At 48.7% G+C, this 16752-nt stretch overlaps 1 protein-coding gene across 1 annotated transcript in view; it reads right to left on the bottom strand.

Moving 5' to 3' along the window:
* LOC144819744 (17-beta-hydroxysteroid dehydrogenase 13-like) overlaps positions 1-16080 on the bottom strand; it is a 236628-nt gene extending 220548 nt beyond the window's left edge. The window contains exon 1 of the mRNA XM_078677506.1: positions 15821-16080. Within this exon, the coding sequence (XP_078533632.1) occupies positions 15821-16030 (210 nt within the window). The 5' untranslated portion in view covers positions 16031-16080. The remainder of the gene's footprint in view (positions 1-15820) is intronic.
* Between the last annotated feature and the right edge of the window lie 672 nt (positions 16081-16752).

The following is a 16752-nucleotide window of genomic DNA, read 5'->3' as shown; positions in this document are numbered from 1 at the left end:
ATCATTTCCCAACTAAATTCCGTAAACATACGGCTGTAGAAATATATCTATACAACATTAGACATGCATTTCATTGTTCAAAACCTGGAGATGATAGAAGGCCGGCCTGCACTTCCTGGTGTTTAGAAATCTTAATAGGGGGATAAGTAGACAGAAGAACAAAAAGTGCAACATGTTCTGGACTGATTTAGAGTCACACAGACATGGTCGAGTTCTGCATCACAATAAACTTTATGAGGATAAGAGACCAAGAAATGTGTAATGCTGAACCTGAATCTAATCAGATAAAACATTTTCGAGTGACAAGGGAAGAAGGAGAGATAGGGCTCTACACACCTAGTTTTAGGACACCCCCGCGCCGCACGGCCACCAGCTGCTGCGTGTGCCCCCCGCCTGCCTCGCTGACCCTGCCTGCTGCCGGCTGACCACGCCCCCTGCCTTCGAGCGGCGTGGTCTCCTGCGGTCTGGGCATATGTAACTGTGTTTTCTGTTTCTGATTTTTGTTGCCTTTTTAGGCTTTGTGCCCCGCTATTCTCCTTCTGTGTGCCCCATTGTGTTAATTGTTTTGTTTCTCGCCTGTCCCCCGGTACTGTACTCCCCTCTGTTGCCTCGGTGCCCTCCCGCCCCGCTCCCCGCTTCCCGCCTCCGTTTGGTTGGCCACGCCCCCTTTTCTTTCTGTGCCCTCCCCGCTCCCGCCTCCCAGCTGCTCCTCCCTCCCTCGCACTTGGCCATAAATGGCGACCGTGCTGCGCAGGTGAGTGTGACCTAGTTTTAGGACACCCCCTCGCCGCACGGCCACCAGCTGCTGCGTGTGCCCCCCGCCTGCCTCGCTGACCCTGCCTGCTGCAGGATGACCACGCCCCCTGCCTTCGAACGGCGTGGTCTCCTGCGGTCTGGGCATATGTAACTGTGTTTTCTGTTTCTGATTTCTGTTGCCTTTTTAGGCTTTGTGCCCCGCTATTCTCCTTCTGTGTGCCCCATTGTGTTAATTGTTTTGTTTCTCGCCTGTCCCACGGTACTGTACTCCCCTCTGTTGCCTCGGTGCCCTCCCGCCCTGCTCCCCGCTTCCCGCCTCCGTTTGGTTGGCCACGCCCCCTTTTCTTTCTGTGCCCTCCCCGCTCCCGCCTCCCAGCTGCTCCTCCCTCCCTCGCACTTCGCCATAAATGGCGACCGTGCGAACGCGCAGCGGTCACGCGCAGCGGGCGCGCCCTAAGCGCGCCGAACGCGCGCCAAAGGTAAGCCCATCTGCGCCCGTCCGCGCCTGGACCGCGCCCAGCGCCAGGACCCCTGGCTCCCGCCGACACCAGCCCACCCGCCGAACCTACAACGCCACCGAACTCTACGCACTCAACGCCGGCCGAATCCCGGGCTGCTATCAAGCCACCCCGAGACGCACCCACGGACCCTTCTGCTGCCACTCCTGCAAGTTCACCTGCTCCCGGACCTCCACCACACCAGCACAAACCAAGCCGAACTCCAGCAGCAGCCATCTCAAGTGCATCCTGCTCAACACCCGCTCCATCCACAGACACACCGTCGAGCTCTGGAACCTGCTCGACACCACAGCCCCAGACGTCGCCTTCCTCACGGAAACCTGGATGAACGCCTCCTCAGCATCCGACATCGCCATCCCAGACGGCTACAAGATCATCCGGAGAGACCGCGTCAACCAGACTGGAGGAGGCATCGCCCTCGTCCACAGGAACTCCATCCGCATCACGACCAACACCGACGACACCCTCGCACCCGCCGAACACCTGCACTTCCAGATCCACATCAACCCCAAGACCACCCTCAGAGGCACCCTCATCTACAGACCCCCGGGACCACGTACACAATTCAGCGAAGACATCGCCGACTTCGTCAGCCCGAACGCCCTCCCCTCCGCTGACTACATCCTCCTTGGGGACCTCAACTTCCACCTGGAGAACAACAACGACCGCAACACCACCACCCTGCTGGACAACCTCGCCAACCTCGGTCTCAAGCAGCTGGTGACCACCCCCACCCACTACGCCGGACACACACTCGACCCTGTGTTCTCATCCAGCAAGGACATCACCTTCAGCCACGCCACCGGACTCCACTGGACGGACCACAGCTGCGTCCACTTCAGCTTTAAAAGGACCACGATCCACCACCACCAGCAACAGCTCGCACGCAGAAGTTGGAACAAGATCACAGCCGACCAGCTCGTGGCCTCCCTGAACCTGAACCCCCCCACCAGCGTATTGAACCCTAGCCAGGCGGCCACCAACCTCGCAAATTGGATCAGCAACTGCGCAGACGACCTCGCCCCCCTGAGGACCCCGCCCAGCAAACCCGGCAGCAAGAAAGCCCCATGGTTCACCGACGAACTCAAGATCTCCAAGAAGAACTGCCGAGCCCTCGAGAAAGCCTGGCGCAGAGACCCTACACCGAACAACATGACTGCCCTCAAGCTCGCCACCCGAAAACACCACCAACTGATCCGCGACACCAAGAAAACTGCGTTCAAGGAACGACTGGACAACAACGCCCACAACAGCAAGGAGCTCTTCAACATCGTCAAAGAGCTCTCCAACCCCAACGCTGGAAACAACGACATCACCCCTTCGCAAGACCTCTGCAACTCCCTCGCCTCCTACTTCCACAACAAGATCGCGGACATACACAACAGCTTCAGCCCCCAACCGGCACACGCCACGACTGAACCACCGCCCCCCACCACCACCCTCCGCGCCTGGACCCCGATCAGCACCGATGACACCATCCGCACGATGAACTCCATCCACTCCGGATCTCCGACCGACCCATGCCCTCACCACGTCTTCAACAAAGCCGACGCAGTCATCGCACCCCACCTGCGAGACATCAACAACACCTCCTTCGACACCGCTACCTTCCCGGAGAGCTGGAAGCACGCCGAACTCTGCGCTCTACTTAAGAAACCGTCAGCCGACCCCACCGACCTCAAGAACTACCGTCCCATCTCGCTACTCCCGTTCCCTGCATAAGTCATCGAGAAGACCGTCAACAAGCAGCTGGCCGCCTTCCTCGAGACGAACGGATCCCTCGACCCCTCGCAGTCTGGCTTCCGGGCCAACCACAGCACCGAGACCGCCCTGATCGCAGCTACCGATGACATCCGAGCCCTGCTCGACAACGGAGAGACAGCGGCCCTCATCCTCCTAGACCTCTCCGCAGCCTTTGACACTGTCTGCCACCGCACCCTAGTGCAGCGCCTCAGCAACGTCGGAATCCAGGAGAAGGCACTAGAATGGATCACCTCGTTCCTTGCCGGAAGGACACAGAGAGTCCGCCTCCCCCCGTTCAAATCAGAAGCCACCGAAGTCATCTGCGGCGTCCCTCAAGGCTCCTCGCTCAGCCCAACCCTCTTCAACGCCTACATGAGCCCCCTCGCGGCCATCGCACGCCATCACAAACTCAACATCATCTCCTACGCCGACGACACACAGCTGATCCTCTCCCTCACCAACGACCCCGCCACCGCCAGAGCCAACCTACACAAAGGGATGACAGACGTAGCCAAGTGGACGATGAGCAGCCGCCTGAAACTGAACTCAGACAAGACGGAAGTCCTCATCCTGGGATCTTCACCCTCCGCCTGGGACGACTCCTGGTGGCCCCCCGCCCTGGGCAGCGCACCCAAACCGACAGACCACGCACGCAACCTGGGCTTCATCCTGGACTCCTCCCTCTCCATGACCAGACAAGTCAACGCCGTTTCCTCGTCATGCTTCAACATCCTGCGCATGCTACGTAAGATCTTCCGGTGGATCCCCACCGAGACCAGGAAGACGGTCACACAGGCCCTCGTCACCAGCCGTCTAGACTACGGCAATGCCCTCTACGCCGGAACCACTGCCAAACTCCAGAAGAGACTCCAGCGGATCCAGAACGCCTCAGCACGACTCATCCTGGACATCCCCCGTCGCAGCCACATCTCCGGACACCGGAGAGATCTGCACTGGCTCCCGGGTCAACAAGAGAATCACCTTCCGTCTCCTCACCCACGCACACAAGGCCCTCCACAACCAAGGCCCAGGATACCTCAACAGCCGCCTCAACTTCTACGCTCCCACACGCCAACTTCAATCGACCGGCCACGCCCTCGCCGCCGTCCCCCGCATCCGAAGAGCCACCACAGGAGGAAGATCCTTCTCCTACCTGGCCGCCAAGACCTGGAACTCCCTCCCGACCCACCTCCGCCTGACCCAGGACCACCTCGCCTTCAGGAAGCAGCTCAAGACCTATCTGTTCGAGCAGTAGCGGACCCCCCCCCCTCAGTGCCTTGAGACCCTCCGGGTGAGTAGTGCACTATATAAATGTTATGATTGATTGATTGATTGATGGAGAGCAGACTAGAGGCAAATTTTCCAAAACTCTCTTCTTCCCAATCTCCAGATGCTCACTGGACTTCTTTAAAAAAGATAAAAGATCCCCTTACAACTGGGATTTTGAAATCTTGGCAATTTGTTCGGGGTTATAAAAACCATCCCCACTGTCTCCAGCTGCCTTTTTATGTAATTCAGCCATGGTATCTTCTGCATATGATCAAGGCTAAGGCAATCCAATATTATTGCACGGTTGAGGGCTGGCTCATCTTTTTCCCATACTGAGTGCCATAGCAAGGTTGGAGCAATTTGTATATGGTGGCTTAGAAGACTCAGACCTGGTTCCTTGTGACAAAGAATAATTGGCAGACTGCTTGGGACTGTTAGTAATCGTTTGAGGAATATATTCTCCACTGCCCGAAGGCGAGACAGATTGCAAGAGCCGGAGACTCCAGCCCCATGCAAGGTTACAGAGAATGAGTGTACCTAATAGATGTTAATAATTGAGCCAATGGGTCTGGATCCTAATTTCTTTGTAAACCTGAACAGTACCTCCAAATTTTCGTTGAAACTACTAACCCTAGTTTCAACCAAATGATGCCAGGAACCTTTCTGGTCGAAGGGGACCTCTAAGTATGAAAAAGTTGAAGCATAAGACATCCTCTCATCATTAATAAAACATGATTTTAAAAGGGGGGGATTCGCCTACCACATTGTATAAAACTTGGCCGTATTGGTCTTTAGACTAAAATCAGACATAAAATCATTAAATCTGGTAACAAGCGTTTGCAGGCACACACCGGTTCTAGACATCAACACTCAATCATCGGCATAGAGTAACGCCGGAAGATTTCCAGTACCTATCTTGGGGACATCAACATGCCCTGGGTTAATATAACTTTCTAAATCATTAAAATGACATGGAAAATGAAATCGAGTATTTACAAAGTGCACAATTACCCCAGGCTGTCAAGGCGCTGGGGCCGTCTGGAAGATTAGGCAAGCTATTGCCCAGAGTCACATGTTGCTGGACTAACCTGCTGATGACACCAGGGATCGAACCGTGAACCCCGAGGTGTGGAGTCAGGCGCCCTGGCCCCTGTGCCACACCTCTTCCCCATTCCATAGATATAAAGACAGAATAAAAAGAGGCAAGCACACAACCTTGGCATATGCCACAATTCATTTTGATGGGCGAGGTGAGTTCCCCCCTCTGCCCCATACCTGACCCTCCCAGTCACATCTTGATGCATCTGTGCTAGGAAATGAACTAGAGATGTGTCAATGCCCATATCCAACATTTTATTCCATAAGTTCCCTCTCATCACCCTGTCAAATGCTGATGTAAAACCGAGATAAAGGGAACCGTTCTTAACTGTTGTGTGCTTGCTTATGACCAGGTGTTGGTTGAGACACTGCTCAACAGTTCCCAGGCCCCTCCTGAAGCTATACTGTATATCAGAGAAGTTTACATGTTAATGATTGAATGACGGAGCCAGGGGAAAAACTGCAATATTACTGTGTGGCTCAATGGTTAGAGCGGCAGACCCTGATGCAGATATCTAGCCCGGGACCAGGGTTCAATTACCCGCCTCAGCGGGTATTGAGCTCAAAAAATTCCACGGACCTGATAAGTCTTGCCTCGGTGCCTATTCCAATCATGGAGTCCCACTCTGCAACTCTGGGCAATAGCTTGCTTAATCTCCACAACGGTCCCCACAACGCTAAGGATGCCTGGCCTCCACCTTGGGGGTGCCCAGGAGTGGACACCTCACAGGGAAAGCCAGGATGGGTTCCACAGTGGTACTCATACAAGCGCCTTGAGACCCTTGTGGGTGAGTAGTGCGCTATACAAGTATCAATTTTACTCCATACATAAATGCCTTGGGGAATTCCACAGGCTTTTTGTGGCCGTGGTTGGAGACAAAAGGTGGGATCTGTGGCACAGCTGAATCAAATATGACAATTAATTGTTCCAGCATTTTCACTGGTTTTGTGTGGTCAACAATGTCATAGTGCACAAAGAAGCTGTGCAGAATAACAGCTGTTCTCTAGTAGATCCCCTGCACTTGCATAGGTATTAACAGGGAGTGTCTTTCACCTCTGAAATAAATGGCATCATGTGCAATTATAGCTTGGATTGTGTGGTGTCTAATGACATTGTGGCAGCCCTCAAAGTACACAACCCTGTTCCCGGTACATACAAATATCTCAGCTTGCAAATATTACATTTCTCAAATGATGTGTTTGCAAAAACAGATCAAAACAAGTCTTCTCTTTAACCAACAGTCTAATACCTGGAACCTTATCTACTCCAGAGAGCTCCGATCTCTTAACAGGGCTAAACCCACCTCAGGCAACCTTGCTACTATGGTGCAATAGATGCTGGCTGGCTGTCGTTTGGAACAACCCAGCTCAACTCATTTCTCAAGTTACCCTTTAATTTTGGCTGCTATCCACTATTTCCACATCGTTTAGCTCTTAATGTGTTCCAAAACACGCTGTCAGCCTGCTCATAAAACCATTTATGAATTACTATTTGGCTCAAAATCGGCAGTCTTCTTCCCAGACAGACTGTAAACTCTATTTCAGTTTTTCTTTCACAACCCCCTGTGTGGAAATAGATAAACATGGCCTGACTATGAGTGACCTAGTGAATTGCAGACTTTGTAATACATGTGTCTGTGCGGGAATCGCAATTATAAGGGGTGCAAACTGTATTACAACTCATAGTTATCGGGTGTGATCAAATCTGCACCACTGTTAAATATTGGCAGTTCCAGACAACTGAAATTTAACAGGTGAAAGTGCACAGTAAATATCAGGATATAGGAATTTTGGTGCACTCAGCAGCAAAATCTCCCAGTTATGCCTCATTTTTTTTTTTTACAAAGACCTTTATTGCACAATCATGAATTGACACAGCATAGAGCCTACAACCCTGAGGGCCGGCTGCGGTACGTACAGTTATCAAGTATCATTGCCAGAGTAACACAGCCATTCAGCCGACATCCCGGAGGTCCGGCGGCGTGGTAGCAAGGTGTGCACAGAGTAGTCAAAGTCGTGTTCCGGATAATCCATAGGTCTATGGTATTTTCTTTTTTAAAACAAACGTTATTGTTCGAAGCAGAGAGTTATGCCTCATTTTTATGGCCCAGATATGAACCAGGCGTTATTTATGGTACCCGATGAATTTCGAACAGCTCAGTTTCAGATGCTATGGGGTGTGAGGATGATCACGTCATCTGACCCTGGGGCACTTTGTACTCAGGCCTTTAGAGAGAATAAAACAGGAACAATATAGGCTTTACTGCAAAGCTAATGAAAATTGAGGCAGATATGCAGGTTTTAAGGCCTGGATAAAGTGGGACATTGTCCAGGAACCCAACCTTCAAAAGGGATCAAGAAGCACCGTCTAAGGTTCTCTGTTCCTTCTTCTACCTCGCTAACTCTACCTCTCAAACTACTCTATCTACCCTCTAGTTAACCCTATTCTCTCTCATTACCCTGCTCACTTACTACATCTCACTGCTCTTCCATGTCATATCTAAATTATCTGCTTCAGCTTCACCTCGCTCCCAACACTATCTCTCCCGTTACCTCACCTCTCCATTTCTTGCTCAATCTCTCTCTACCACACTGCCCTTTACTTCACTCTCACCCGTCACTACCTCACTGTTCTCTGCCTCACCTTTCTCTTGACCTCATTTCATTGTCCTTTTTAGGTTTCGCCTGCCGAAAGCTGCGCAAGCAGCGTTTCCCGCAGAGCGAAATCTTATGTCTTACACTGTGTGCTTTAGTTCAGCCTCTCTCTTCCATTGGCTAGCTCCATAAATGGAGGCTAGACATAGGAAGAGAAAACTGTCCGTCATTTCCCGAGGCGATTGGTGGGCGTTTCCGCCGATTCTTTCCCTCTCCGCAACGTCATGAAGACGTGGCCACTGTGGGCGTGTACTTTTTTTTTTTTTTTACAACGATGTTTGTGTTCATTGTTGGTCTTGTCCCTGTCCCGCTGGCTGTTTCCTGACCACCCTCCCGCCGTCCGTGTGCCTGCCCGCCCCCCCTCCCGCTGTCCGTGTGCCTGCCCGCCCCCCTCCCGCTGTCCGTGTGCCTGCCCGCCACCCCCTCCCGCTGTCCGTGTGCCTGCCCGCCCCCCCTCCCGCTGTCCGTGTGCCTGCCCGCCCCCCTCCCGCTGTCCGTGTGCCTGCCCGCCCCCCTCCCGCTGTCCGTGTGCCTGCCCGCCCCCCTCCCGCTGTCCGCGTGCCTGCCCGCCCCCCCTCCCGCTGTCCGTGTTAGTAGTTGTTACGATTGTACATGTGGAGGCCAGGATGAGTGAATGATGCGATCGCCGTGCTGGGACACAGCGGAGTGCCATGTTGTGTTCGAGTTGGTGAACGGTGCAGTCATTGCAGCGAGTGGTGCAGTGGCTGCGTCGGGATCGCAGGGAATGTGATCGCCGTGATAGGTTTATTTATAGAAAATGCCGAGGCCGTTGTGCCAGGTGCATGATTTGCTCCAGGTTTAGTGAATGGTGCAATCTATGTCCCGGGGCTGTGATGAAGGCCACAATCGCCAGTGTTAGTGAGACTTCCAGTAGCTGCATCAAGCACCAGTGCATGGTCCAGTCGTCATGTCTGGCTTACAGTGAGCGGTGCAAGGGCTACAGTGAAGCGTTCATGCTGCAAGGGTTTCAGTGAATCGTACTATCATTGTGCAAGTGCAATATTTTTCCCTTGGTTACCGTGAACATCACGATCGCCGTTGGATACAATGTCTGTTCCAGGTGTACCGTGAGGTGCCATGATTTTGCCGGGATTCCAGTGGATGCTGCAGCCACTAGGCAAGCGTTCCAGTGAAGTGTCGGTCAGTTTTTTACAATGAGCGGCGCCCACTTCGTGCAATGGAACCCACTAGTGCGTGCTGCATTGTTGCAACCAACTTCCTTCTGGTTCTCGGTTTCCTCTTTAATGGGATTCGTCATGGCCCTTCCCCATTTGCAAGAGATTAAGCTATTGGCATTGTAAATGGCAATGCCATTTATTTATTTATTTTCAAAACCAACACATAAATAAAAATGTTGTCATTTACAATGCCAATAGCTCAAACTTTTCAAAAGGCGAAACCATTGCATTGTAAATGCTTGTTACTTCACATCTCTCTCACTACCTCCACACTTCCCCTCTTATCTCTACCTTTAAGAGACTAGTCTCTCAGGGCCCGATTCACAGAACTAACTTAAGACAAAATCCTAAACTTACTACTTTTGGTATTCACAGAAGTTAGGATTTTGTCTTAAGTTTGTCTTAAGACAAACTTAAGACAGACTTTAGACAGACTTAAGACAAAATCCTAACTTAAGTCTGTGTTAAGTCTGTCTTAATTATGTCTTAAGAAAAACGTAAGACAAAATCCTAAATTTACTACTTTTGGTATTCAAAGAAGTTAGGATTTTGTCTTAAGTTTGTCTTAAGACAGACTTAAGACAGACTTAAGACAAAATCCTAACTTAAGTCTGTGTTAAGTCTGTGTTAAGTCTGTCTTAATTTTGTCTTAAGACAAATCCTAACTTCTGTGAATAGCAAAAGTAGTAAGTTTAGGATTTGCTCTTATGTTATTTCTGTGAATCGGGCCCTCAGTTTTCCTCAGCAGTTGTTTACTACTCAACCTGTCCATCTGTCTTTTTAGCTCTGTTCTCCTTGCCTCACCTCTCTCACTACCTTAATCCTCTTCAGCCTCCCTTTCTCTACCTCTACCATTTTTTCTCCACTGCCTCTTTTACTCTGTAGATTGTTACTTTCTCTCTTTCTGTCTCCCATTTCTCAGTAGCTTCTATATTTCATTTCACCCACTCTACCGTATATTTTTCTCTCGCCGTATATGTCTCTTTACCTTACCTCACCTCTCTGACTTTCTCTCTAGTTCACCACTCTATATAAATAACGTCCCCCCCTTTCTCTTCTTTTCTTCTTTTTTTCTCCTCCATCTCATCTGGATATCAAAATCATTACAGCGCGGGGATGCCTTCGGGTCACCAGGCGCTCTACAAGTCGTTAAAATAAATAAATAAATAAATAAATATGCCGCAACCTGTATATTACTGTGACAACCTCAGCTCTCTTTCTCTGCCTCATCTCTTATTATTTTTCCTCTTCCGCCTTTACACCTCATCTTTCTTTCTACCATTCACAAGTCTATCGTTCTTTCTCTATTACCTCACTCCTCTTCTTTTCTGACCTTTTTATACATTGGTTTTCATTCTGCCACTCTATAACTAACTACTTTCTCTATATTTCATATACTTTTCTCAATACCTCACTTCTATTGCTCTCTGTGTTTCACCCTCTCCTTTTCTTTCATCCCTTAACTTTCTCTTTATTGCTCCCTTACCCTTTACTCTCTCTGTACCCCTTCTCCAGGAACGTGAACACAGCCAAGCCCCTGGCGTGTAATGTGTCTAAAAAAAATCACAACAGACAGGAGCTTATATAACATCATCAGGTGCAGGACAGGCTGGGCCTCCTCCCACCTTTGGGCCCCATGTCATTGCAAAATGGCGGCTACGCCTTTGTGTCCCGAAAGTCCTTAATGCGGCGCTGTTGCCTTGGGTGTAATTATGAAAACAGGAATACAAAATGAGCACAGACTGTACAGTACACGCAGCATTAGGCTGCATTGAGTTTGTTGCCAGCGAAAATAGGAATTCCCGCGTGTTCGTAAATGAAAATTAAAATGCTGAGTTTGGACAACGCTTTTAAAATATACACAAATCTGTGAACATGCAAAATATTAAAAACCTCACCTGCAATTGGTAAAGAGCCTCCAGGCTACTCTAGCCTAGGGGTTGCACCGTGAATAAAAACGAACTCCGTGCTTTTCTGTGTCCTAGGTAGGTTTGGGCTATACATATGTTTAAATGTATACAAAAAATGCATGCGTGCATATGGTTATAGAAAAATGAATCTGTGGCGTAAGACACTCATGGGAATGCTTAGACTCAAAGGTCGATGCTGAAACTTTTTAGGACATTTTGGGAGGCTGCTATACCACTCGGACAACAAGGAGAACACCCTTCGAACAATCACAGGGACTCCATCTGCAAGTGATTCATGCTCAAGCACAACACAATCATTCGGGATACGCAACTTTTACAACGCACTACCATTACAACGAAACTTTTACAACGCAACATCCATTAGAACGCATGTCATTACAACGCAACCATTACAACGCATGACACTACAACGTACACCACTACAACGCATGTCTTTACAACGCAGTCATTACAACGCATACCATTACAACGCATAACATTACCATCCAACACTTACCCTCCTGTTGCACCCCCTGGAGTTAGAATAGTAATTTTTACCCCTACACTATCCAACACTTACCCTACTGTTGCACCCCCTGGAGTTAGAATAGTACATTTTACCCCTATACTAACCAACAATTACCAAACATGCAATGTAATGTTATGCGTTGTAATGTTATGCGTTGTAAAGGTATTATGCGTTGTCTTGGAATGCGTTGTAAATGTAGTTTTTTCATTTTCGTTGTAATGGAATGCGTTGTAATGGAATGCGTTGTAATGGATGTTGCGTTGTAAAAAATGCGTTGTAAAGGTATGCGTTGCAAAAGTGTGCGTTGTAGTGACATACATCCCAATCATTCATAGGCACACCTTAAGAGCCAAACCTGTCAATTCTCTATAGATGCCCAGTGGCACAATGCAATGGGAAGGAGTTGTGTCTTCCAGTCTCACAAGCGAACACATTGGGGGGACCACAGGGGTTGACATGGACTAACAGAGTTAGCACTTGCTGCAGATACACACTTGAGGTTGTAAATCGTGAGATTTATTGATAGGAGAGTGGGGTATGCGGTTTCATCACTTAATGGGTACTTCATGGAGGGGACATTGCAGGTGAATATCCATGCCATTCATATGTATGGATCTGTGTGTCACTACAATAAGTGCATCCTGAAAGCACTGTATCCAACATTCATCTCATACCTAGCTCTCTTTGCTCGAGCTAGGTTAGTCAAATGTGGGATATGGTGACCATAAAACTGACAAAGCCTTCTCTTCTGCTTGCAGACACATCTTCCATCAAGGTTGACAACTGATACAACCAAACACCACAGAGTTGCAGGCCATCTCTGGCTGCGATTACTGTATTTCTCAAGCTTTTCATTGTCACGGCTAGACGCATAGAGCTGTGCCAGCCATGACAGACTTCAAAGACATGCCAGTCGCAAGAGTCTACCCCCTGCTCCATCCTGTTACTATTATTGAAAGGGGGCTGTTCTGCAATATTGTTGTTTGACACAGTGACTCAGAGGTGTGCATTTCTTTATAGGTTTCATGATGTAAATCTGCAATTTTTGTATTGAAGCAAATTCTGGCGGTAAACCTGCGATCATCCTAGAAGGTGGCCTTTCACCGTGTGAACCGCTCCGTTGGAGCAGACTTCATGGCAACCTAAATATGTATCTCTTTCTCCCTAGATACAGTCTTCACGTGCACAGGTCCAGCACTCAAGCTAAACATCTTCATGGACCAAATGTTCCACTAGCACCAATGTTATGAGAGTACACAAGGGCAGAGTGAGTCATGGAGCATAACATTGCTCAGGCTGCAACCTTGATGACGTCATACCGGCTATAGGCATGGGTGTGTAGGGTGACCTGCATGGGGTGGGCACATTGGGGGCTATTTCCAGGTAAAAGGGTCTCCAGGAGAGTAGAGTATGGGCAGGTCACCAATACAGCAGGCTCATCTCTAGTGGATACTGTGCCAATGGGGTAAAGTCCATTCATGGAGGTCAAAAACAGCAGGACATGGATGAGGTCTCAGAGAGTGATGGTGTGTAAGCATTCCAGAGTAGGAGAGTGACCAGCGCCAGTCAGAGGTCAGCTGTTTTTGGATGGAAAGAGAACAGACAGAGTTTTGTGGGTTTAAAAATGGAATAAGAGAGAACATTGAGGTCAGTGTTTTGGCGCATTATCAGAGCTGTGTGTTGGCCCTAGTAGTGTAATTTAAATGATGATGTGGACCATTATAAAGGTGCATTTGCAGTTTTATTTTGGGCTCAGTATAGAAATAGTTGATGTGTGGGTTTGGATAGTGGGGAAATAGCTTGGTCGCATCTTGGGGTAGGTGAGCGTGTTGGGGTTAGGACATATGTGATGTGGTGAACGAGAAAAGAGTGAAGTGTAAGTGATAGAGACATTTGGCCTGATTCAGAGTTTGGTGGACAGGGTACACTTTCCCTCAAACATGATGGAGTACCATGAGGCATATTACCAAGAATAAGCGATAATTATCGCTAAGCTTGGTTAGAGGCAATAATTTTATCGCCGTGCTTTGCCTATTTTTATCGCTTAGAAATCTTGCAATTATCAAGGTTTATCTCCTAAGCGATAAAAATCGGCCGAAATGCATGAATATCGCTGTAAAGTCAGCGATATTCATGCATTACCGAGCAAATGCTCTTAGCCATGTTATCTACCTACCATTGGATAACATGGCTAAGAACTGCTCTGGGCATGCGTTAGCTTTTGGAGATAATCGCGCTTAGCGCGATTATTTCCAAAAGTAGCTAATAGGAGATAGCAATGTTAGCGACTGTTTCCATTCGCTAACATCTTGGCACGCCCACTTTGCATGTCATTAGCGATAAATATCGCTGACATGCAAAGTGGGCCCCAAGATGATCGCTATCTCCTACTAGCTGTCGCTAACTGGTATTAGCGTCAGCTAGGTAATAGGGCGATAAAATTATCGCTGCTTTAGCGGGGAAAATTCCCGCTAAAGTGGCGATAAGGCCCTTGGTAATTTACCCCCATGTCTTTCAAACTCTCGGTCTTCCAGCTCCATTTAGTCTCATGCAGGCTGTCAACTTCCCATCAGCGGGGCCACGGTTGGCTCTGTTGATGGAAAGTTTAACCCGATGCCTGATGGGGTGCTGGTGGTCGAAGTCAAGGCGTCAGACTGCCCGCCTTATTCAGGGTATATGTTCTGATATCATATGGCCTGATGTCTTTTATGACTGCCTGTCACCACCAGAGAAAACCTGGAAAAAAGAAAAATGAAAATAATGACTCACAGACCTAAGGGGAAAACTACTTGGGTGTGGTGGTTATTAGTCATTCAATTTTCAAAAACAAACTACCAGTCTGGCAATTTGTTTTAAAAAAACAAAAGGCTTGGTGGACCTTACACTAAAACTTTTGCACCTTCAGAGGAACTACTGACAGTGGTTAATTCTAAGCCCACAATTCATAAAGGTCGAGCAAGACTGCAAGTCCAGAAAGCAAAGCAAGGAGTGGCTGATAGCTTCACACATGATGTAGGCTACATGGGAACACCGAGATGTGCACAGATAGGGTGAAGAAAGACAGAGAGGCGCACGAGGTGCAGAGAAAAGGGGCGTTGGAGAGGGTTGTTCACACAGGAGATTACATTAATGTCTGGAGGGAGCTAAAAGCCAAAGGTTGAACTAATGCAGTAAAAGAATTAAGACATCCTGCAAAGTACCTATGCCAGATGGGTTAGGGGGGTCCTACCGAATATATTCCGAGGACCTTACCATAGATGGTGACAGCCACCACGAATACAGCAATCAGCAACATCTTCCCCATTTGCCTGGTGCGATTTTCATTTCCCATGTACGCTTGCAGCTAGGTCTGGTGTAGAGTTGGTCAAAAACACAAAACCTCAGCCTTGGGTAGGATGTGCCAAATGTAGCAGAGAGTGAGATGGCAGCTTTGTGTACATTGGAACATTACTGTGGTGGAGAACAGGCTGCCAGTGGGGTTTAATAATGTGCAGTAGTGGCCACAAGACAATTGCCTCACTGGAGGACAGCAGGGTGGCAGTGTCCCTCAAGCATACAGACAGTAAATGCTGAATTATCTGGTCTTATGTGGCATGGTAAAGGCACATGTTTTTCTGGAACAAAGCAAGAGACTGGAATTGTGCGTAGTCTGAAACTGCAGAAGTGCAGGCACCCAGCGAAGCCACCTGACATATGCCGTCAGCACCACCATCCTGTTAAGTAAGCACTGAAAATACAATTACACTGACCTCTGGGCAAACGCCTCCCTTCCACTGTCTTCAGGTGTCTGTGGAGCTGTAAATTCTTTTAGAGACTTAGGGGCAGATTTAGAAGCCCCCTGCGCCACTTTAGCGTCATGTGACTTGTAAATCTGCCCCTCACTCTGCTGCGTCCAAACGTGAGTCAGCACCATTTAAATATATTGCGCCAGCAAGGTAGCTCAGTGGGCTAAGGGCTCGGCTCTGAAGTATGTGGTGACCTATATGCCACATGTTTGAACCATGGCAGCTGTTTTTCATCTGTTCGAGGGCACCGTTCGTTTTGGCAATAGAACGCTTGGAAATGGCTTCCAAAACATAGACACCCTTCCCTCAATAAGGAGTATGAATGCTTATTATGGGCAAGCCAAGCTCGGTATCTTACCTTATTGATATCCCACAGGATCAGTGTGCTGTTAAGTCTGGCAAACTCGAGGGCGGTGAGCTGGCCAATCCCATGACCTGCCCCGGTGATCAGGACAATCTCGCCCTGGACAGATTTCCTCTTCGCTGGAAGGAAAAGTTTAGCAAAAGACTCCAAAAAGGAGTATATTGCTATGAAAAAAAGAAACAGACATTCTAGAAAGATATGCATTGCTTCTTGAGGGCACCAAACACGAGTGAAAGTAGCACTGCGGGTGAAGAGAAAACACGAATCGAGTAAGGTCACTTTACAAAGCTGCTGCCAGAAAACTGCTGAAGCAATTCCGTGACGCTTGCCAACTGCTGCCGGCCAAATGGTTTTAAATAATCGACTTTATCTGAATTCAATTAAACACCCACACACACCCAAACACGGACACACACACACACACACACACTTTCTCTCTCTCGCTCTAGGGAAGTAGTGGGGAGGGCTGAGTGATAAAAGATAGCGGGAATTGCATGGGAGGGCTAGGAGGGCTAGCCTTCCCAAGCGGGGGTCAAAGCAAATGCTGAGTACCCAGTAACTAGTGGCCAGGTGGCACTAACCTTTAGCTATACCTTGTCGAAGTTACGGGGACAGCAGCCACTCAAGTTGAAAGTTATTTCAATTCAGGTGAGGCCCAGCCTTCCACTGTAGGTCAGTAGGATAAAGAATTTCTCTTTCCCTCTGCCTCTCTCAGTCTCCATCTACTGTCATTAACTTATGGACACTGTAAGACATTTTTGAGACTTTTCTTTAAATGTTTTGCTAATGTTATTTTAGGCAACAGTGTTTTCCATTAGGGGTTCTGGGCTATGTTTTCAGTGAGTTGGTCTTCAGAATGACCAGAGAGTGGTTGAGATGGTATCTGATGCTTACCAAGTATAAATCCTTCCTAACTGTATTGTCAG

The sequence above is a fragment of the Lissotriton helveticus genome, chromosome 2_1, assembly GCF_964261635.1.
Source record: "Lissotriton helveticus chromosome 2_1, aLisHel1.1, whole genome shotgun sequence".
Taxonomy (NCBI): domain Eukaryota; kingdom Metazoa; phylum Chordata; class Amphibia; order Caudata; family Salamandridae; genus Lissotriton; species Lissotriton helveticus.
Note: the sequence above shows the minus strand (reverse complement) of the source record. Positions and strands in the feature narration are given on the sequence as shown.